This window comes from Argiope bruennichi, chromosome 2 (assembly GCF_947563725.1).
Source record: "Argiope bruennichi chromosome 2, qqArgBrue1.1, whole genome shotgun sequence".
In the NCBI taxonomy this organism is placed as follows: Eukaryota; Metazoa; Arthropoda; class Arachnida; order Araneae; family Araneidae; genus Argiope; species Argiope bruennichi.
Genome location: NC_079152.1, coordinates 9,054,667 through 9,079,016, shown reverse-complemented (window position 1 = coordinate 9,079,016; position 24,350 = coordinate 9,054,667). Strand labels below are relative to the sequence as shown.

At 29.1% G+C, this 24,350-nt stretch overlaps 2 protein-coding genes across 6 annotated transcripts in view; both read left to right on the top strand.

Moving 5' to 3' along the window:
* LOC129990406 (mitochondrial amidoxime reducing component 2-like) overlaps positions 1-916 on the top strand; it is a 46,748-nt gene extending 45,832 nt beyond the window's left edge. For both annotated transcript variants that reach the window (XM_056098154.1, XM_056098153.1), the window contains exon 8: positions 593-916. In XM_056098154.1, the coding sequence (XP_055954129.1) occupies positions 593-746 (154 nt within the window). In that variant the 3' untranslated portion in view covers positions 747-916. The remainder of the gene's footprint in view (positions 1-592) is intronic.
* Positions 917-5,015: 4,099 nt separating this feature from the next.
* On the top strand, positions 5,016-24,329 carry LOC129990364 (mitochondrial amidoxime reducing component 2-like). Of its 4 annotated transcripts, XR_008785827.1 has the most exons (9): positions 6,959-7,205; positions 9,427-9,659; positions 16,355-16,534; positions 19,124-19,304; positions 20,028-20,174; positions 21,355-21,419; positions 22,184-22,269; positions 23,100-23,171; positions 23,763-23,827. XR_008785827.1 is itself a non-coding variant. In XM_056098152.1 (8 exons), exons 2-8 carry the CDS (start codon positions 9,433-9,435, stop codon positions 23,914-23,916), a joined length of 1,026 nt encoding a protein of 341 aa, XP_055954127.1. In that variant the 5' UTR covers positions 5,016-5,127; positions 9,427-9,432; the 3' UTR covers positions 23,917-24,329. The 4 variants fall into 4 exon arrangements, 3 of the variants coding, with proteins under 3 accessions (XP_055954127.1, XP_055954124.1, XP_055954126.1); XM_056098152.1 differs by lacking the exons at positions 6,959-7,205; positions 22,184-22,269 and adding an exon at positions 5,016-5,127 and having other exon boundaries at positions 23,763-24,329; XM_056098149.1 differs by lacking the exon at positions 22,184-22,269 and having other exon boundaries at positions 6,961-7,205; positions 23,763-24,329.
* The last annotated feature ends 21 nt before the right edge of the window (positions 24,330-24,350 follow it).

Below are 24,350 nucleotides of genomic sequence, written 5' to 3'. Positions count from 1 at the left end.
GACATGGGTGTATTCCGCTTTCTGTCCTCGAACACCCCCAGATGGCCGACACTGTAATGTAATATTATTGATATCATTTTATCAGCAAAAAATCAAGAAAAACCTAATTCAAATAAGGTAATTAGACTTATCTTATATTCCAGGACAGTCACTATAGATGAGTAATAATATCACTTTTGCAGAAATAATCCACATTCTTTGAAAAGAAAAACATTTATTCACACTTCACGCACTTAAAATAAACACAAATAACACTTAGAATAAAAGACATCTTGAATTTCAGTTTACAATCTAACCCGAAGACCATGTGCTGGTGTTTTTAGTAGGAGGTCTCGGTATTAACTAACTGGAATGCAGCTACGCTGCTGTCGGATTCCAAAATCCATGATGGGAGGAGTTTGCGACAATTGTCATAATTGAAGAACAGTAGTTATTGAAAACGGCTAGTAATTTGCCGCTTAAATTTCGGAACATTATTCTTAGGAATTTACCTAGATATATAAGCCAGTACATATTCTAAAATAGAACATGATAAAAGTGGTGATATTTCTCTGACGTAAATTTATTACACAATTTTACTTTTGTTTTAAAGGTATAGGATACCCACAGAGCCAGAAATTTTGGAAAAAACTGGGCCGCTTCCTTGCCTTGGAATAGGATGTGAAGTGCTGAGAACTGGGGATATTGCTGTTGGCGATGATGTACTTGCTGCTGTCGGTCCTCAACCAAAAATGCGAGAAAAATAATGTGTTTTACATGTTCTAACAGAATTCCCATGGGAATATTTTCATAATTTAATTAATCAAAAGAAAATATTATGCTTTTAATTACACAATGTATGAATTTGTAACCATATTTTAAATTTTAGAAAATTGTTAAAATATCCTTGTAATAAATAAGTAATAAGATAAAGTGTTCTAGTTTCTCAGTTATGATATAATTAGAATCTTGGAATTTGATATCTTTTTAACTTCATTGAATTTTGATTGATTCTATGAAGACAGAGTGAATATAAAATTCTTCTACATTTGCAGTGTAAATAGATTTATTTCCATATCTAGCGACCTTCAGCGACAAGCTGATGCTTTGAGAATATTGGATGTCATTAATATCAATTATGTACCTTCTTCATAACTTGACTAACGTTCATAATTCTCTCAAGCATCAATTGTGATAGGCATAAATGATGTGTTATTTTAATAGCCTTACACCTGTTCTCTTTGTTGTATAAATGAACCTTAATCATATTCCATGACATCATAGTGCCATTTAAAACGAGACTGTTTATGTAATTTATTTCCTAACTGTATGTTGTTTTTCTCGATATTGTAATCCACCCCTCTTTTTTTTTGTCCCTCCTGCAAACTACTCAGATATTAAAATGAGTCTTTTTTCTTTTGCTTTTAACAATGGAAGTATTTCATAAAATACTGAAAATTGTTTGAATATTTCGTTGCAATACTGGAAATTATTGTTGAAAATATACAAAAAAATATTTTCCTTACCACTAAATTGATAGTATTGAAAAATGAATTTCTTTTTATTTTAAGATAGCTGACAAATAACTTGCAAATAATTTTTCTGCTTTAATTGTAATGATAAAATGATGAAATTTCGCTTAATTCTGAATGAATTTGAATTTTAAAAAATTCGCTCTGAGATACAATTGTACTCTTTCAAAACATATTTGTTAGAAATTTATTAGCTCTAAATCGAGTAATCTACCTTATAGGGCGTCAACGCTCATACTCGCATATTTGGTTTTATTATAATTAGAGACATTAGAAAATGTTCGAGCGTTGTTCTTTTCTCAGAACCGTTGGTTACAGATTAACAAACGAAAGTTGCAGAACAAAATATCCTGAACTTGATCAGAAAAGATAAGGAATAATAATTAAAAAAATTATTATCTGCAATAAACTTTAGATGCAAATCTCTGCTGATAATAAAGATGAATGCTTGTATGTATATGTGTTGGTGATCTACAAGCCAGAGCTTTTGATTTAGGGCTGCCGAACGAGGCAGATGTAAACATTGAAGGGTGAGAATGTGCACCATAGAGGATTTTTTTTTTTTTTGAAAATTTTAAGTAGAAATTTGATTACTTAAAAATAACTTTTAACGTTTTAATTTGATGTTGATTATAGTGTATATAGTGTTGATTATAGTGTATACAATCGACAAATTTTCAGTCAAATCCAACCACAAGTTTACTATCTGTTGCTGTATACTTTCAGAAACATACAAACTCAATAATTCAAAAACGTAGTGACTTAAATATATGAAATTTGAAGTGAAATTTTGTATTTACAAATGCAGTTTTGTGTCAAATTTTGTTTCATTTGATTAAGAAATACGTGTCTACTTTATATTAAAACCTATTCAATACAAAAAATTGAACCGAATTTTCATATCTTGATCATTAACAGTGGAAAAAAAAAAAAAGAAGAAGAAGAAAAAGAAGAGAAAAATTGAAACGTTTGTAGTAATATTGAAAACGTGTTTCAACTCAGCAATAAAAATAGGATGATCGGTAAAGCACTTTTAAGCCCTCTAAATTTAAAACGGCCAGGGAAGTAGCAGTGTACCTGTAGTAAAAGGACTATCCTGAATTTATTGACAAGTTTAATCCTGAATTTATTGACAGCGCCTTTGGCGACGGATAAGAAAGTTACAAAAAAAAAAAAAAAAACTATCTAAAAGATAAAGTATATCTGTCAAAAGACCAATTAGGAAAATGTGAGCTGCACTATAATAAAAACACAGGAAAAAGTTTCACTCAGTTATCTGTAAATTTGCAGGAAATATTTGCGATTAAAATTAGGAACTTTCCGTGACGTGGAAAAGGATGTGTCATCCCGATTTTATCATATAGTTTTTCCGAGTGAAGCAACGGGAGGGGGGGGGGGAGGAAATTTAAACAACAAAGAAATTAAACACAAGTAATAATAATAAAAGTATGAAAAATGCAGTCGGAGGGGATGAAGACACATATTTCATGATCAAGATACAACTTCTTTTATGAGAGAGATTTTATGGAATTTTTACTTTAAAACAAATTTCCAATTAACAGTTACTTCATGCCCATTTATTTATAATATCTCAAATATCAGATCTCTCATTACATCTTTTAAAAGGAAAAAAAAGCAGTATTAATTAGTCAAAACTTTTATCACTTATGCTCATTTGAATATAGTTGAAAATCAGTTTCAGAGCACTAAATTATTTTTTATATGATTTGGAAGAAACGGGGTAGTTAAAATTTTGAAACTTGTACATTTCGTAATATTACTTCTAACATGTCTATAATATTTAAGGATCTTTTTTTAAATGGCTTCAGAAGCATTTTTTATTCAATATAAAAACATTCTTATTCTTCTAAAAAAATTTGAAATGGGATTCAAAAATGATATTACTGATTCAGTAAAACAATTATTTTTGTTTGAAATGATTAAATTTTTTTTAAAGGGCCCGAACATTGAAAATCTAGAATAAATTTATTCTAATCTTAATATGTTTTCTAATTATTCTACCAAAGATATATATATATATATATATATATATATATATATGTGTGTGTGTGTGTGTGTGTGTGTGTGTGTGTGTGTGTGTGTGTGTGTGTGTGTGTGTGTGTGTGTGTGTGTGTGTGTGTGTGTGTGTGTGTGTGTGTGTGTATAAATATATTCCAATTGAAGATATATTTATATTTCTATCTTATCTCAATGAATTCTGTGTAATGAGGCAAATAAAATTTTTACATGACTATCATTATGCATAATAATTCTAAAGTGCAAGAAAATACTTTACAAATCCTTTTTTAATGCAGTTACAGTTAACAAGATATTTTACGAATTAACGTGCAATTTTCTACACTTATTTAAACACATTATAATTAATAGAATAAACATTTAAAATAACCTTTATTCGAGAAAGTTTAGCCAGGTTCTCTGTTAATTGTCAAAAACTATAGGCCTCATAAAATAAAGAAAATAATCTCTACTAATAATAAAGGAGATTATGTGTGTGTATTGGAGCTATATAGGACAGACTTTGATCTAGAGTAACCAATTTTGCCATATACATAATTTGAATGTGTAAAAAATTGCTGAATACTGATTTCAGCATAGCTTTTTGAATTAATTAGTTTATTTATTTTAATTTGATTTTAATTAATTTAATTAGAATCGAAAATGTGATTTTAATTAGTATTTTCTTAATTAAAAATTAAGCATCATTTTAGCGTTTTGTCCGCGTTAATTTCCAAAAATATAATAGCACAAAACTAATTTTTACATCATTTAAATTTTCTAATTCTCTTTTTAATTAGATTAGTTTCTTTATCATGCAAAAATTTCCAGAATTGTTGGGACTTAAAAAACAAAAAATATTTTCATTAATTCTCATTTACAAATTCCATTTTTGTCCTGAAATTTAAACCATTTCCATTGTTTCGCCAAATATCGCGTAATTCTTTACCATTGCCTTACTATCTGCGCCGTTCAAGTGATAAATCAAAAAATGATGTGACATTTCCACAAAAGACCACGTGCAAGTTCAAGCATGACACATAAGTTTTTAATAACACAATGAGATCAATTTTAGTAGACTTCATTAGGAAGGTCCACATACTCAATAAACGGAACAAATCTAAGATTCTTAAAACAGCACAGCTTTAATTTCTGTAACAATTTAATGCTTAAAAAGAGTCTGTTGCAGTATTATGGACACCACTCTATTCATAAGAGATTCAACTGAACTTAAAAACACCCAATATTAACATGTAAAGTAACTGATAGCTAAAGGCGGTTAGTATAACAATCAACAGATTAAATCGAAAGTGACTGATACAGATATTATCTTTTCAAGTGGCAACTTTTTTGGTATGTACTGTGATTACAAAATTCATTATCTCGTTGTGGAGTTCCGCCTGATAATTTTAAATATCTAGTATAATGTAAAAACCCGGATCAAGTATGGAGAAATATCTTTTGCTCAATCCTTTTTTGTTTTTGACGTTAAGTTCAGAGTCAGAGTAGTCCTAGTAACATAGTGTGTAACCTTTTGCCGTTCATTCCAGGATTAACGCATTCATTGTATCCATATGTTGTATCGAATCAGTGCAAACTGGTAATTCTCATTATTTTCGGATAACTAATTAACTGATTTTTCTTATTTTGATGCAACACGCTGCATATGTATACAATTCGAAAAATTGTCATAGTCTAAAGACAATGACTAAATTTTTCAATCAGCATTTATTTCCTCTTTAAGATAACCAATTTCTATTCAGAGTTTGTCTTTATGCCCATTATCATTTGTTGACTAACCGCATTGGTTATATGATCTGATATATGCTGACTCGATAGAATCAATAGATATTAAAAACAATAATCTATTCATAAAACAGATTCCATGAAATAGATATCATAAATTTAAAAGTAACCTATTTTTGAATCTATGAATAAAAAGTCTATTTTTCGAGAAGAAAACGCGATTTTGCGTACTTTGTATAGGTAACAAATTTTTTCTTACAATAAATGATTATTTAAATATTTGATCAGCTAAACATTAGTAAATAGTTCGCACAAATATCGTGTGCGTGAAGAGACTTGTACCTTCTTCACAATTGCACTGATTCCAAGATCTTCGGACTCACTAACTGATAAGTTCACCAGTTTGTTCTAAAAATATCAAGCTAAAAAATTTCGAGTATATTGACCGATTTTATAATAATACGAATAGACATGAAAAATTACATACTTTATTGGAGCACATAAAAAGCAAGAAATCGATTTGGTTCAAGTATATAAAACACTTTTTAATTATTCAGGAAATTATCAATCATACGAAGAAAAAAAGGGCTAAAATTGGAAGAAATTGAGGATTCATTATAACCTGCTGTCATAGGACCCTCATATCTTCGTCTCCTTTCCAATTAATTCTACTAAATAAAATCATACTAATATAGAAACAATTTCAAACAAAGAAGTTCCTCTCTTTGCATTTAATATTGGCGGAGTAATAGAGGCTTAAATTTAGTTCAAGCATATTTTTTGCTGTGTAGCAACGATGAGAATTTATTTCAGGAAATAATTATTAGCTTTTAAAAGAATAAAATGATCGACCCAAAATGAGATGTCATTGTAAACGTTTTGAAGTACGGCTGCTCCATTAGTGCAGTCCAGATCGTCGCACCAACATTCATATAAAAAAGATTATCAGACTATATTAATAAAAAAAAAAACTCTCCTGTTTTATTTGTTTAAAACTTGAACAAAAAAAGCGTGAAACAGATGATGTACTACATTTTATAATCCTTAATGCATTTTGTAGAGATTCTTCAGTCAAAAACAATAATGCTGAAAAAATTCTTCTGATGTAAACAATGATGATGAATCAGTGTAAACCGAAGAGATTTCAAAATTCTATTTCTATAGATAATAGAATTTAACGTTTGTTGACACAGCTTCCACAGAAGTGGGTACCATAAATGTAGTCTTAAATAGGAAATATCTTTCAATGCAATTTTGTTTTGGCCCTGAAATGAATGTTATGATTTGTAACTTTGGAAGTGTGTTTTAAAGGAAATTTCTTTTCTTAATAAATGCACGAAAAGTTTTTAGATCGTTACTCAGCAGATTGTTTAGTTACACATGACAAATGGGCATTTAAATATTGTTTTCTGTAGAATTTAACGTCACATAAGTTGCACGTGTAATTTATTTTACATTAGATACATACAAGACAAGGAGAGAAATGGTCAATGGTTACCCTTTTTTTTTAAGCCAGTACGGATAGCTTGCCAACCTTCTATGATTGCCATCTATAGTGACGTCATATGACCATCCAATCAGCGTTAGGATGCACTACTTCCGAGATTCTGATATAGGCGCTTCGAAACTGTCGTAGAAGCGTTACGTAAATAAACAAACTTGTTTCTGCAGCGCGCACCATGTGCTCATTCAAAGATGGGGAGAATAAAATACCCTTTGTTGCGACTTATCCCGTACCTGTTTACATTCAGGTTAAGTTCAAAGATGAGGTGAAAACTCTCGAGAGTTTATCGGATGGAATGAAACAAATATATCTGATATTATATCAGGTATATTTGTTTCATTCCGCATTGCTTTCTTTCACTTTTTGTCTGCTGGGTAAAAGATCAAATTTTATCATCTTAATATTGTACATGCATTGATATTTAAATGGTGAGCTATCTTTTTTTGAAGTATTTTAAAAATATGTAATAATTATAAAATACTTGATAATAAATGTTTTCAATGCTGTAATTATATATCTTTTTGTATAAAATAAGAAAGCTCCAAGGATAAGTTGAACCAAAAAGTTAATTTTCAAATTAAAAGTTCCCATTCCTTTGATATTAACTCATATGGTGAAATATTATTCATATATATTGTTAAAATTTTTAAGTTTTAATATTGTCAATTGTTGTCATATAAAGAAATAGAATATTCCATTTTCCAATTTTAATTTTTAACAGTTAATTTAAATAAATAATTTGTTTGCTTTAAGTTTATTTTAGGACATATGTATATATACAAACAAAGAAGGTAGAGAATATTCTATCTTCATATTATGTCTGAATAATGAAAATTAAAATAAATCTTAAAAAATTTTAAAAATTATATTGCATTAAGGATATATAATTTTGACAGATTAAATTAAATTAATTTTGTTTTGATCTTTTTAAGATATTAAGTAATTAGTAGTAATCTCAAATTTTATATTTCATTATAGATACTCAGATATTTATTTTGCTTTTTAAGAAAATCAATCTATATATCTGTAATTTCATTGCCAAATGAACGAATCATTGCTTTATATTTTATATGAGTTTTGTTTAATTTCTTATTATATTTATCAATGATATCAGTAGATTGGTCTATTCTTTACTTCTTGTAGGAATATGTAATTATAACACTTTCCTCTCTATCAGTAATTTTTTTAAGTAATTCATATATTAATATATTTCTTTCACAGATTGCTTAGCTCTAATTATTTTATATTCTTGTTTCTGATATTGAATAATTTTTTTTAAAAAATATATTCTAATAAATTGAATAAACAATTAATTTTTCTTTTGCATTTATTGCAACTAATTTTGATTCCACCTTCTGTCCATAATCTGTTAGCATAGTTATCTGTATCAACCAGATAACTATGTATTCCAAGTAATAGGTAAATCTATTAATTGTGGATTAAAAAAAAAAGTAGCAAACTGCCTGAATATGAAGACATAGCCTTTTTAGATTCAATGCGCAAGTAAGCATTAAACATTCTTTTTCTATAATAGCCTAAATATTTTAATAATAAGTATTTATAACATGATTATTTGAAAGATATTATGAATTTCTAAAAGTTATTTATAATGACTTCAGGACTTGAAAATGTTTTACACCAAAATTAGAAACAATTTTGATGAATTAAAAAAAATGTCATTGAGATAGATGAAATGATATTAAAAAAATCATGTTTTGAAAGAGATGATCAAAATTAACCATGAAAATCTATAAATATTATAACTATTTACATTTTAAAAGAACAATAATCTGTATTAAACAGAATATTTAAATTCTCTATTATTGGCATAAGTGATTAATGTATTAATTTTTTAAATAATCGGTGTACATTTATAATTTGTGAACACACAACATTTTTGTGAATTCTAAGAGTCCTTAACCCACTCTTGCTTCCTATTAATATCTACAGTAATTTTTTTCTCCAAACATGACTATTTTTTAATTTTTATTCTTATTAAATATATTTCACCTATCTAAATAATAGAGTATTGAAGGAAATTAAGTATTTTTAATGCCCCTTTTATTGTTTAGAATTATTGGTCTAAAATATATTGTTTCATTGACAATAAATAAATAAAATGAATTCTTAATGATGCAGAAACTTATCAGTTTTTCATGATGATGTTTCAATATTAGATTAATAAAAATATTTCACTTATCTTATTTTCAAAAACATACACTTCATATTATAAAAATTCCCAACATCATGTAATAATTTTCATTAGAAGATAATAAAATTTTTCCTGATAAATTGGAGTACACTTATTTCTCCAATGTAAGAAAGTTTCTTTAAAAACAAAAACTGTTATTAAATATACCTTGTTAATATTAAGTACAAGCATTTCTAAATTATTAGAATATTGACTGTTTTGCTTTTTCCTTTCATTAGTATCAATTTTCCACATTCTAAAACTTTCAACTACAATTATTATTAAATTTTCTTTTTATGTTAATAAGAATTGAATTTTTTAAATATATTAAATTAGTGAAAATTATAAAATTAATTAGAACAATTTTAGTTCTGTCATTTTTATTCATTGAATTAGTTCTTTCTATTTTAATTTAAAATAATATTTATCACCTTTATATTAAATCCAATTTCTTATAGATAAACATGTCTCAGAGCTGGAGAACTCTTTGGATTGCAGCAGCTGTGGCAGTTAGTACTGTGAGTGTAGTAAGTGCTGTTGGTTTAATGTGGAAGAAAAAGAAGCGTTCATTTGTAAGAGTTGGAACTGTATCCAAACTATATTTCTTCCCAGTTAAAGGGCTTAAAGGTATTGAAGTGAACACAGGAAAATGTACAGAACTAGGATTTGAAGTCAATGGACTTCTGGATCGGTATGAGATTTTTACTTTTTCTTAAAGGTTATTCCTATATATGGTTTCAATGGAATATATTTAAAAGAATAGATTTAAAAAAAAACTCTTATGTTATTTTTTTAAAAATTTACTTTTTTAATTACTTTTATAAATTTTTTTTTTGTAAACTTACTTAAATTATTTTACATGTGAATAGCAATTTGAGCAATAACTGCTCTAATCTTATTAATTTCAAGCATTTTATATTTCTAAATACATTTTGAGAATAATAAATGATTTCTTTCTTTTTATTAATTAAAAAAATATATTGCCATGACTTACTGCTTTGTGCTAATTTTTAAATTTTCTGTGATGAAGAGAATTGCCATCTTTCATTCTGCTTTTATTCAGATACATTTTAATGCATTTAATTGAAGGTATGGGTGTAATTTTATGTGTATATTATTTAACAACCTGCTTTATTCAATACAATTATTTAACTCTTTCAAAGGCTATAGGAAGCACACTTACAATCTAATTCATCTTTAAATATCATAATTTAATATTAGCTATTTCACTACTTCTAATGAGATTTTCCCCTCAGGGGCTCACCTTCTTTAGGTGGGTACGGGAGTCCCAATCCCGAGGTACCCAGGGATCTTTTAATCTTTTTCTCTCCCCTTCTCCCCTTTTCTCTCTTCCTATTCCCCCTTCCCCTTCTCTATACTTCATCCTTCCATCCCTCGACGGTAAGCGAGGGAACTCTCCATGAGAAGCTGACGCCACTCTGTTTGCTTCTTGCTTCTCATGGACAGTCAAAACCCCCATGTGTTTGCCGTGCGTGGCGACCCTTTTGACGGGTGGTACATTTCGGTCCCTGATGTATCAATCGGCTGGTATCCCAGACATTTGACTGGGCTGCTCAAGGGGATTAAGCGAAGGGGTCACTTCTTGGGCTTGGCGTTAAGGGTGGTCACTGTCCCCGGGGGTGACTCTCAGCGTATAGGTTCCGGCTAGCACCATGGTAAGCGCCGAGGCTGGGAATGTCTGGAGCCGGTGGCTGCCTTCCCTTGTTGGGCTCCGTCGTGGGCGGTGCCGTCGAGACCCGAACTTATATCTGACTCTTATGGGGTTTTTTTTACTTCTGACACTGAACCGTTATCTGAAACTGCTCGTTTTATTATTCTCTCCATTTCTGATGGAAAACTTTCTCAATTATCTCCTTTTGCCGTTGAAAAAGCTTTGAAAGGTATTGGCGGTAGTCCAAAATCAGTCAAGAAACTTCGGTCGGGCGACTTATTGATTGAAACAACTTCTGCTCTTCAAACCAAATCCTTTTTGCAAGCCAAATCATTTTTAAATCATTCCGTTTCTGTAACACTTCACCGGACACTTAATTCCTGCCGTGGTGTTATATCTGAAAAGGAACTCTTGAATTCTTCTGAAAGGGAAATTCTTGATGGCCTTGCCAGCCAAGGTGTAATTGCAGTGAAACGCCTTTTTATGAAAAAAGGAAATGCTCTGGTTGCCACTAATAGTATTATCTTAACTTTTAATACAACAAAATTACCATCCAGCATTAAAGCAGGCTACTTAAACTGCAAAGTACGCCCTTATATACCTAATCCTATCAGGTGCTATAACTGCCAACGTTTCGGTCATTCCAAGACGGCTTGTAGAGGGACACAGACCTGTTCTAAATGTCCAACTGCTGGCCATCAAGCTAATGATTGCACTGCAGACCCGCAATGTGTAAATTGTAAACAACCACATCAATCGGACTCCCGAGATTGTCCACAATGGAAATTAGAAAAGAAAATCCAAGAACTTAAAGAAAAACATACCATACTTTGAAGCTAAAAAGCTGTTAACACCTGAACAAAGACCACTTTCTTATAGCAATGCACTGAAATCTGTAACTTCCTCAAGTACACTAACTGACGAAAGCATTACAAAAATAATTTGCCCCCCATTATCTAAATTAAAATACCACTCAAAAATACTTCTGCATCCATTGAAACTGGGAAATCTAAACCAAACACCAAGCAGAAAGTTGAGACTAAGAAAGCAAACAAAAAATCTGACCATATTAAACAAACTAAAGAAACAAAAGCCGATAAACGTGCTAGAATTTTAACAGAGCGTAGAACCCAAACGAAGTCTTCAACAAAACATTCCTTAACACAGGAAGACTTCTTAAAAGAACAGAAAAAAATTAAAGACAAAGACTCGGACAGTGATCCTCTCTTCAGTGTTCACTTGTCTGACGAAGAAATGTCCTTTAGTGACTCGAACGAATGGGTATCCTCTAAGAAACTATAAAGCAGTTTTTCTCCTTTTCCCCCCCATTTAATGGCAGACTTTCTTTCCTGGAATTGTCGTGGGCTAAAAAATAAATTTTCAGACTTAAAAGATCTCATCAATACCTATGCACCAGTTTGTGTCGCTTTACAGGAGACCCATCTGAAACCGAGTGATAATATCCATGTTTCAAACTACACTGCATCTTGCAAAAATCATATAAATGATAGAGCTACAGGTGGAGTTGCACTGCCTGTTGCAAGCTACCACCCGTCCACTCCGTTGAATTTAAACACAAATTTACAGGCTATTGCTGTTCGAATACATATAAAATCCCTGATAACCATATATAATTTATATTTACCTCCTAATGAATACATCCATCAAACCGATTTAAATTCTTTAATTCAACAACTTTCAACAACGTTTCTTATCATCGGAGATTTTAATGGCCATAGCCTCATTTGGGGAAATTCTGACACCAATGCAAGAGGTTTACAGATTGAAAAGCTTTTACAGGATCACAATCTATGCCTTCTAAATACAGATGAACTAACCTATTTCCACCAGCCTACAAAATCCTTCCATGCAATCGACCTTGCCATTTGTTCTCCATCAATCTTACCGTTTCTTAATCTGACTATAGACAAGTATCTCCACAACAGTGACCATTTTCCTCTGATTATAACTGACAATAGACATAACCATCATAATTATTATCAACCATCTAAATATATATTCACAGCAGCTGATTGGAATACATTCTCTGTTCTTTCAAAAATAAGTAAAAATATGGTAAAAAATTATTCTATTGATCAAGCATTAGACTTAATTACCCAAACTATAATCCACGCTGCAAATGCGTCCATCCCGCAGACTAAATGCACTCGGAAGAAGCAAAGTAAACCATGGTGGAATAGTGACTGTCAACAAGCTCGTAAGAAACAGAGGAAAGCATGGAACAACTTTCGAAGATATCCCACAACCGAAAATTTAATTGCATACAAAAGAGCCAAAGCAGAGTCTCGACGTATTCAACGATATAGTCGTAGAATGTCGTGGCAAAAATTTGTTTCAGCCTTAAAAGTTCCTATTTCAAGCCGATAACTTTGGCAAAAAGTTAAAAAAGCTACAGGCACTCCTTTTTCTAATACTGTGTCAATATTAAACGTTAATAATCAGACTATATCAAATTTAAAAGACATAGCCAATACAATAGCTTCTACTTTAGCAAGCATATCCCCCAGTGAAAATTATAATCCACAATTTTTAAATTTCAAAAAACTTTCTGAGAACAAAAAATTGAATTTTGCGTCCCAATCTGATTTACCTTACAATAGTAATTTTACATTTCAAGAACTTCAGTTTGCTTTATCAAATGTTCATAAATCTTCTCCTGGCCCAGATAACATCAGCTATGCAATGATCCAGCATCTAACTTACGAATCGCAGAAAAACTTGTTATATCTCTTTAATCGAATTTGGAAGGAACAATATTTTCCGTCTTCTTGGCAACAGGCAATAATTATTCCTATCTTAAAGCCCAATAAAGATCCCACGAATCCTTTGAACTATCACCCAATAGCTTTAACAAACTGTCTGTGCAAACTCTTAGAAAAAATGATTAACCGACGACTTATATACTTTTTGGAAACAAACAAAATTCTTAGTCAATTCCAAAGTGGCTTTAGAAAGGGAAGATCAACTTTAGACAATATTTTAAGTTTAGAAAACGATATTCGTTCTGCTTTTTTACAGAGGAAACACTTGGCGGCCATCTTTTTCGATATCGAAAAAGCCTACGATCGCACATGGAGATATGGAATCCTGAAAGATCTCTACGACTTTAATTTACGAGGAAACTTACCAATTTTTATTCAAAAATTTTTACGATTGAGACAATTTAAAGTTAAACTAGGACATGAATTTTCTGATATTTTTACCCAAGAAGAAGGTGTCCCACAAGGGAGTGTTTTAAATGTCACACTTTTCATTATAAAAATCAATAGCATTTTAAACCAGCTTCCACCATATGTCAAAGGATACCTTTATGTAGACGATCTATACATTTCTTGCATGGGAAATCATATGTGTTTTATAGAGAGACAACTGCAAACGGCTGTGAACAAAATTAAACAATGGTCAGATTTAAATGGTTTCACTTTCTCAATGGCAAAAACATCGGGAGTACATTTTTGTCGGAAAAGAAATCTTCATCCAGACCCTGAAATTATTCTATATGGTCAAAAAATTCCTTTTCTAAATGAAATTCGTTTCTTAGGAATCACTTTCGACAAAAAGCTGACGTTTCAATCCCACCTAACTTTTTTACGAAAAAAATGTGAGAGGGCTTTAAATATCTTGAAAGTTCTTTCTAATACTTGGGGAGCTGACAGAACTTCATTGCTGAGAATTTATAGAGCTACCATCCTTTCAAAAATAGATTATGGGTGCGCAATCTATGGCTCAGCTAGAAAAAGCATACTGAAAAAAATTGACCCTGTTCACCATGCAGCTCTTAGAATGTGTTCTGGAGCTTTCCGCACTTCTCCTGTTAAAAGTTTATATGTTGAGTGTTACGAACCAGATTTACAACTTAGAAGACAAATGCTTTCTTTACATTATTATTTTAGAATTCAGTCTCATCCTTGCCATCCATATTACGATTTTAAACTTCGACCTTTTCTCCTTCGTTTACAAGAAGCTAGAAAGAATTTTGAACCTATATTTTTAACCAGGGTGCACACTATTTTATCAGAACTCAATATGAACCATCTAGAATTATCCCCACATCCATTTAACAGTATCCCCCCATGGAGAACCCATACCTTTTATTTTCTTACTCCTTTTGAAAGCTTTAACAAATCGGACACAGCAGATATTGTTTATCAAAAATTATTCCTCGAACACAGGTCTCATTATCAGTCTTTCATTCCTGTTTACACTGACGGATCTAAGACATCTACCCATGCCTCATTTGCTGTGGTTTTTCCAGATAAAATGTCATGTTTTCAACTTCCTTCATGTTGCTCCATTTTTACTGCTGAGACTACTGCAGTTTTGCATGCTTTATTAGAAATTTTAAATAGACCTAGTGGAAGCTATATTATTTACATTGATTCTTTAAGTGTTTTACAGTCTTTAAAGTCGCTCCAAAATCATGCTCATCCAAATATTTTAAAGATTTTAGACCTATTTTATAAAACTATCTCTCGTGGCTTTAAAGTCTTATTCTGTTGGATACCATCCCATGTGGGAATATGTGGGAATGAGCAGGCTGATAAGAGTGCCAAATCCGCAACTCGTTTTTTAGAAACACCCATACCTGCATGCGATTTGAAGAAACAGGCAAAAATCTGTTTTTACAAAAACTGGCAAACTCAGTGGGATTCAGAAACTCTAAACAAACTTCATACTTGCAAGCCTATCATAGAAAACTGGCCTTCTTTGAATTATCGAAAACATGGCACAGTTTTAACTCGTCTGAGAATCGGTCACACTAGATTCACACATAGACATCTGTTATTAAATGATCAATTGCCAACATGCCCATATTGTGACTGTGGAATAACAGTTTATCATATCCTTGTTCAATGCCCTTATTTTAATGCTCAGCGCTTATTTTACTTCAAAACAACAGCGGTGACTTTGCCCTTGTTGCTTGGTAGAGACCAACATGAGAACCTTTTTGTCTTTTTAAAATCTATAGGTTTTTATTCCTTAATTTGAACTGACCATTTTGGCTTCGTTTTGACTTTTTGTAATTTATCATCGTTTTACCAATGTTTTTTTATATCACTTTTATAGAAACTGATTTTATTTAACTTTGAAATAGAAATAAGTTTGTTTGGCGCAGTATAACCTTCATATTGGTTCTTGTGCCATAAAACATCAAATCAAATCAAATCAAATCTAATGAGATTTGCTATCTCTTCATTAACCTAAAAATATTAATAACAATGTTAACTATTTTTATGCTAACAATTTTTTTGCGGTAGTAATGCACCAACTGAAAAAAAAAAAAAAAAAAAAATGATGTAAGTTCTTACCAGTCCTTTGATTAATAAAAACTAGGCATTTCTTATTTCAAGCTTTAATGAGTGAATAAAATAAATTCTATTTGATAAGCTAAATTAATTTTTTTTATTTAAATCATTTTGGATTCTCAAATTATTTTAATATACTATTACTAGAAAAAAAACCCCATTAAAGGTTAAAAAAAAACAACTAGAGCCCTTTATTATTTTTGAAATAAAAATTGAATGGTATATCTAGATGATATTCATAATTCTTAAAGCTTACTTCTTTTTTTAAATGGAGGTGAATTTTTTTTCATTGTAATTTGATAAAAATGCTTTAAAAATATTTTTTTTTCTCTATATCACTGTGATATCAATGAAATTAAAATTATTATTTATTTTTACATCCAATAGCTCATTTATGTTGATTGATAATGAAGGAGTCCTGATGTCTCAGAAAAAAGGTCCAACTTTAGCACTCTTAGATGTACAGATTGATGGCAAAACTCTTACTATAACAACACCCTCTGGTGAAAAACTGAATGTAGAAATCAAAGATTCACCTGGTGCTAATGATAAAATTGTTCCCTGTAGGTAAGTTTTTAATATTAGCAGTTTTGTGATGGGATTTTATTTGAAACTTAAATTTGTTTATATTTTTGAAACATATATTAAAGCACAAAAAGTGTAAAAAGGAAGCTGAAAATATATACAATAAGTTTACAAATAATCACTTATGTAGTACAAAGAAGACTGTTATATATGAATTTACTTGACTAAATTATTAAGACAAATACCAAATAGTTATAGAAAATAGCAATCATAATCTGATTTTTTTTATGTCTCTTCATATGTACATGTGTTTAAATAATAATAATAAAAAATATGTATTTATATTTACTTTAGGATGAAGACAAATTATACCATTTAGAAATTTGTTCTTTCATCTGAAGAAATAAAATAAATAAGATCTCTACAACAAATTGCGATTATGAATATCTTATAATAATTGTGCACATTTAGTGCAATGATTGTAAGTTAAAGATACAGCAAAAATGAATCTGCACCAAAAAAAGTTATTTGTTATGCATATTTGTCAAAGGATTTTTAAGGCTGTGTATATAGAAGGAAATAGAAGGCATTATTATTTACTTTGATATTTTATTCTAAAAGTTCATCTTTTTAAAGCCATTTTTATTTTTGTTGAGTGTTTGCTTATCATTCTGTATATCTCATTTTTTTAAAAAGATTATATTGAAAAACTATGCTTCTTTACTAATAGTAATCAATTTCAAGTAGTTTGATTCATTTTCAATGACTGAAATGATATAAGAAACATCAACTCTCATACAGTTTTATTAGTCTGTTAAAGCATCAGAACAAATTTAGCGTAGCTTTTTGTCTTCCTAAAATCTTCATTTACGATGCTTCGAATGTTTTCTTTGATGATGTTTAAAAGAATCTTGCATCATTCTCAATGACACACAACAATATTTTGCAATAGAATCATGTACCTCTAAAAAAAAGTTTGTTCCACAGGAAAATATCTGAAACTCACTATAGACTTCTTTATCAACTTATATGCTACCATGGCTAGTTTACGAAGCTTTGTGTTCAAGTTTGTTTTAGCAGCTTGTTCCATCTTAATTATACAGTATGAAAAAAAAATCTTCTTGATGAAGACTGTATTATTTGAGTTTGTTAAATGCAGAGGGAAATTGCAATATCTCAGCAGGCCCTATATTGCAGTGAATTTTCTTTCATTCACAGGTGAAAAACATATCTTCTGTGGACATTTTCATTTTTTATTCATATTTATTCAGCATGAAATTGTAGTGAATGAACTTAATAAGTAGTTGAATTGATAAATAATTGGTAATAATGAATTTTATCAATCTGTTGGGAATTATTCATACCATAATAAATTCCTGAATTCAAGTTGAATATTTACCAAGCAATAAAAAAAAGATCTAACATTTATCAACTAATTGTTGCATGTGAAAAGAAATAGGAAGTTGTCATCTATTAACAAGATGTCAGTTTTGGAATATCACCTTGAATTTTATTTGTATTTAGATTTTCAGTTTCACAACTTTATTGCTGAATCATTTATGTCATATGTTATTATAGAATATTAAGTGCTAGTTCAGGTTTTGCCTTCCTAATCTAATTATTGCTGAAAATTATTATGTTCATCACAAACCATGCTGCTTCAGAACAGAACATATCAAACAGAACAGAACATATGTATCAAACAAATAAATGAAAATTATTATATCTCCTTTGAGGAAGGATCATGTGAAATATTTATACATATTTTTAATATATATTTAAATATATTTTTTTGAAAATGCCGATTTTTTTTTTTCAACCCATGTTAATTTTATGAATGAATGATTTTTTTAAAAAGAATGCTTCTTTAATCTCCTAATATTTTCGGAAGAATTTCTTATAGCTTATTTCGCACATACATAAGTGCATTTTTCTTAAAACACAGTAAATTTTTTTTGTCTTGAAAACAAAGAATGTCTAAATTATGTTGCATTTCCAGTATACAATAATCAATTTCTCCTAATAAAAAATGTTCCTTGATTGATGTATATTATCATATACAAGTGTTATATTATTTTGATTAAGGAATTAATGCATTGTTGACAAAGAACAAATATTATGATATTAAAGTAAAATTATTCCTTTTAAGAATCTTATTTTTGAATTTCGGTTCTAAGCATTCTTATTTCCAACTGTTTTGATATTTTAATTTGCATAAAAAATGGAAAATACACAACTTGCATACATTTTACAAAAATAGTTGTATCTTTCACTTCTATCATATGTTAATTAATTTATTCTGACTATTTAAAGCATAATACCAGCATGTTAAAAATAGAATATTTAACTGTGTTTTTGTTAGATGTTCATTAGATTTAAAGTTATTTTTTAAACTAAATGGAATAAATGACTTTTATTTTGCTACTGATTGAAAGTTAACTAAATTATTGAAAAAAGTTTCATTTTGATAAAAAAAAATATCATTTTTGTAAATTCTGGAAATTATTAGATGGGTTTGAATTAAACAGTAAAAAAATACATAACTAAAATATAAAATCACCAGATATTGCATGATCATATTTTGTGATAATTTGAAATGATATAATTTTATTGTCTTTTTTTTCCTTATAGAATAGTTCATGATATCACTAAAGCAGTTGACTGTGGAAATGAAGCAGCATCCTTTTTCCAGTCATACCTCAACACACCAGGTGTTCGTCTGGTTCGTTATTTTCCTAAGCTGATTAAAAGGGAATATAAACCAAAAGGAACTGGTAAACCCTTTGAGCTGGAACTCAGAAAAGATAATCCGGTATGTATGATATGTCATATTTGATTAATGAGCCTTCTTGGATTTTACGATATATTAATTTTTTTTTGTATATGAAATAATGTACATATTTTAACAAATAATGATAAAGTTTATTTATTTAATTGCAAATCAAATTCAGTTAACTTAAATTTTAGTTAATCCCTAAGAGATACACTCTAAAAATGAAGATGAGAAGCTTCCAGAATGTTGGTTGGTTCTCATTTTATATATACTTTGATGATGGGATATACCTCCTTTAGGAACACCGTCCTGTCATGGCTGTGAGGACACAATTATAGTTTCCACTAGTATGCTGTCATGATAATGATGATCATCTAGTATATTCCAGATGCTATGTCAAAGCACAAGCAATTCTTTTGTGGTTAACTTTTAACTGCATGCAATGTAATATATTTATTTTGATTACAATTTATATTTAATTCCAATAAATATGTATTACCAATAAAATATCTAAACTGCCAATAAATGTGTTCAGTTATAATAAACTAACCTATCATTTTTAGCATAAGGTAATTTACCAGGTCACAAAAAAATACATAAAATCTTTTTTCATTTGATATCTTAACATGTTTTCTTGACGAATCAACTGGAGTCAAATATATGTTATGGTCCAGTATATTTGCCAATCTTGAAGATGTGCTGAAACTCAAATTGTTTTCCAAGCCTTTTTAACATTTAGTATTTTTTCTTCTATTTTTTTAGCATTTGTCATTTCAGAATTATACAGCTTTTCATTTGGTATCAAAGCCTTCTGTTGAAGATTTGAATTCTAAACTTCAGAACAAGACAGTATCAGAACAGAATTTCAGACCAAATATTTTAGTTGATGATTGTAAACCTTATGCTGAAGTAAGTTATTTCACATCTTTTCGAGTTATTGCTATAGTATGTGAGCTTGAAATTATCAATATGTATGAGAGAAAAATATTTTAAAGTAGTATTCTTTCAATCTAGGTAACACCCCTGTGCAATGATTTGTATATAAATGCTGTAAAATTAAACTAGTATTTAAACTATGTTATATTATACTATGAAGTAAATTTTTGTATTAATTGAAATATTGAATCAATCATGAATATTCTCAAATTAAAGAAAAATGCATAAGTATAACTCTGCGCCATTTGTTGACATATTTTTTTTTTATCTAAGAAATAACGACCTGCAATTTTGATACAGAATTTTCTGATATACATAAAAATTTACTGCTATCTTAAAATTGTCTAAATTTAAATGTTCAAATATAGTAGTATTGTCACGTAGATGAAGTGAATGTAGTAAGTCCAATAGAAATGAACACACTCAAGATCAACTGAAGAGTTTAATGACAATCTAATCAATAGTGAAACTACTTATATACAGTTCAAGAACCTTCTAGAATTTGAATGCCCGCAGAAAATTAAGAATTTACATAAAAAACATATTAGAATAATTAACATAAATTTGCATAAGTCTGACATAAAGCAAATTGAAATTAAAAATCAATTTTTGGCAGTTCGCCTCGCTGTATTCGAACCCACAATCTTCCGCTCCACGATGAGATGCGTCGTTCAGCCGACTGAGCCATCGGCGCTTGGTCGGAAGGAGCAATTTTTGCTACAATATTATTTAGATTTTTTTAAGTGTTTGATACTTAATTGTTAAACATTTTAGTCTTAATTCTTTCATTTGAGATCATTCCTGCTGTTATGAAAAGGACAATACTCTTCACAAAAGGAATTTTTTAAAAAAAGTCTATTTTGAGAAATATTTATGTGAGTTTTGAATAATTGCATCACTATACCCCCCCAGTCTACTTGCTTGTAAGCTCTCTTTGCAATCTTAGTAAAGAAATTCAAGTATAATAATTTTGAACATTTATATTTAGTACTGACTAAAGATAAATAATATTGATTTTAGAAAAGTTTTTTTTGTAAGAAAATGGTACAAATATTTCTATTTGAAGTACAGACACATTTTTTAAAATAAAAAATAAAGTTATTAGTAGAAAAATATTCTTTATAATCAAATTTTTGGAACGTTTTCTTCTTAGGATTCTTGGAATTATATTAAATTCAGCAGTGGTTCCATCATATGTAATTTGACTTTGTTTAAGAGGTAAGAATGTTATCTGCAAATGTGGATTTTCTATAATTTTTTTAATTGTATATAAACTATTTAAAACTACAAATATTGTATTGAAAATGAATGGTTAAAATTTTGCATTTTATATATAACCTTCTGCAGATTTCTATGTTTTGTAGTGTCCCCCTTTGTAACTTTTCCTGGAAACATGTCTTAACCCTCTCGCTACTAATCCAACCATGCAAATTCTATATTAATGAACCATTTTTACTTTCAAAAGTGGAATTCATAATATATAGTTAGGGTGTTCATAGTGATAGCTTGTTTTTGCATCCTGCACCCCTCATTTGAAATAGAAAGTGCTCAAAGAGCATTAACACAGAGCGAATACTGAAAACTTTAACATGGTAACTCACTTTCTGCCTGAGATGAGTCATTACCTGTTGCACCTTATTTTTATTATACAGACATTCTAATTTTCAATTAAAAACTTAATTATATATTTTGGTTTCTTATATTTCCCTCTGTGCAAAATTATATTTATTCCTTACATATTTATTTTCTTTTATCATTAAATAATTATTTGATAAATGCTCAAGATTTTCTATAGAGAATATTCTGAATCGTTTTAATTCAAAAAATCCCATTTGAAAGTAGTAATATCATTTAAAAAATGAAATTAATTATTTTATAGTTGCTTTAAAATGAATTTAACAAATTTAAATATATTTGATTTTTTAAAAATTAAAGTTAACAAACCAATCTGTAAACTAGTAATAGCCACTTCTTGATTTCAGAGTACTAAAACAAATGTAACAGATTTATCCTGATGCTGGAAACTATAGATTTGCAATGTATCATGTTACGAAGTCTCAACCTGGTTGTAAGTTGTGTTATTTTTCCCTATCTGTATGTGTGATATATTTTACATCACTTTCCTTCCATTTACATTGAAATGATATATTTTTTAAATGTCATGTTTAGTTACAACCTTCGTTTATATTGTTTTATCCTTTGTAAAAATGTTTTATCAGTATTCAACCTTTTTTTTTTTTGTCTTTATTTAGTAATAATATTTGTTGAATTTTGTGGAAATGTTACTATTGCTTTAAATGTATTTCATTATTTAAAATTAGTAAATGTATATTTTCTACTACCATGCAGGATGCTACAAGAAATTTTTTTAACATTAAGCAATTTATTGGAGATATAAATGATACACTTAAGTATTAAAAGAATAATTCATAATAGCAAACTAACAAAATATGCTTACCCTCTTAGAATTGTTGGAAGATGTTTGAAATAACATTTTAAAAATCTTGTTAATAGAATTGGGGGGGGGGGGCGGACCGTGAAACAGTTTATTGAATTTTTATACTTGTTTTTACAGCTGCTGTATTCAAAAGAAATACAGAATTAAAAAAATATTTTTACAAAATCTTTTCAAATTATTATGCTTTGTTTTATATGAAAAGAACTATTTACAGTTTAATTTCCCGATATCTGGTTGATTGTATATATCTATAAATATTGATAAATTCTTAATTTTTGTAAAAAAATGTATACATATTCCTTTTTTTGTTGTAATTTTAATCAATGTTTATTATTTTTTTTGATAAATAAAGCATTCAGCAGGTTTGTTATTTTTTGCTGAATACTTAAATCTGAAAATAATAATATTCTTTAATCATTATAAATAATTTTTATTTTTAGATGTTTAATAACCACGAATGATCCAAATACAGGAGTTCTGCATGTAAAAGAGCCATTGGCAACTTTAAAGAAGTGAGTTAACAAATTGTTTTTATAATTCTTTAAACAAGTTTTTAAAAAATTGTCTTGTTTTGCTTATTATGCTGTATTAAAATATTATTTCTCCATGTCCACCCAACTGTTTGAATAATCGTAAAGATTATAGCCGCAGGGACATGGAGAGGTGTTATGTATTAAAATATTTATGCTTAAACAATGCATCATCATTTAAATTCAGATGGCTAATTAAATTTTAATATATAGTATTTTTTTAATATTAGTGTGTAGATTCACTAAACGGAAGTACTCAATATCTATTTATTTTCTCATAAAGATGAGAAAGAGACCTCAATAATAGATTTACTATAAACAGGAATTCAGTAACAAATGAAAACACAATTCCGCCTGTTCATGTCTTGAAGCAGGAGAAAATTTTATGAAGCAATAAATGAATTAGAAATAGACACTAATTTGTCATTTTTCTTTAATGCTAGTACTTCTGGAAAGCAAGAACTATTTCTTGGTCTTTTAATTATATCAAACTTTAACATTTAAAATATCTTTGTAGTGTTTGAGTTGTAAAATAACTTCAATTACATAAAATTTATTTCTTTTGCTTTAAAGGTATAGAATACCCTCAGAGCCAGAAGTTTTGAGAAAAACAGGAGGAAATCCTTGCCTTGGAATAGGATGTGGAGTATACAAAATTGGAGACATTACAGTTGGTGATGATGTATTTGCAGATGTTGGTCCTCAACCAAAGATGACAGGAAAATAATGTGAAATGCTAATTTGTAAAAGAAAATATTTACATAATGCATTTTTACCTGTTATGCTACACTACTATACCAAGTTAAGAAAGTGTAATAAGTGCTTGGAAATGAAAACAAAATACTTAGAAGTTAAATTTTTGTTTATTGCCATATATGTTTGAAAGATTCCTAGAATATAAAAATCTGAGTATTTTCAATATTTGCAGTATAAATTACAATTTAAACATTTGCATAGCTATTCATATTTCAAAACAAGTGCAGCAGAGATATATTTTTAAAAAACATGAAATATCACATAGCAATAAAAGATACTTAATGCATTATTAACAAGACATCTAATTTAGTAAACAAATTTGTAAGAAAATTCTGACTGTATGATTTTTATTTGATCGTTAATAAAATCAGAAATGAATATTCATTGTGAAAAGTTCTGCACTTC

Excerpts from the sequence above, each read along its gene's own strand:
- LOC129990364 (XM_056098149.1), top strand. Across the intron at positions 16,535-19,123 it reads GATAAAATTGTTCCCTGTAG|AATAGTTCATGATATCACTA; the intron begins GTAAGTTTTTAA and ends TTTTCCTTATAG. Across the intron at positions 20,175-21,354 it reads ATTGTAAACCTTATGCTGAA|GATTCTTGGAATTATATTAA; the intron begins GTAAGTTATTTC and ends TTTTCTTCTTAG.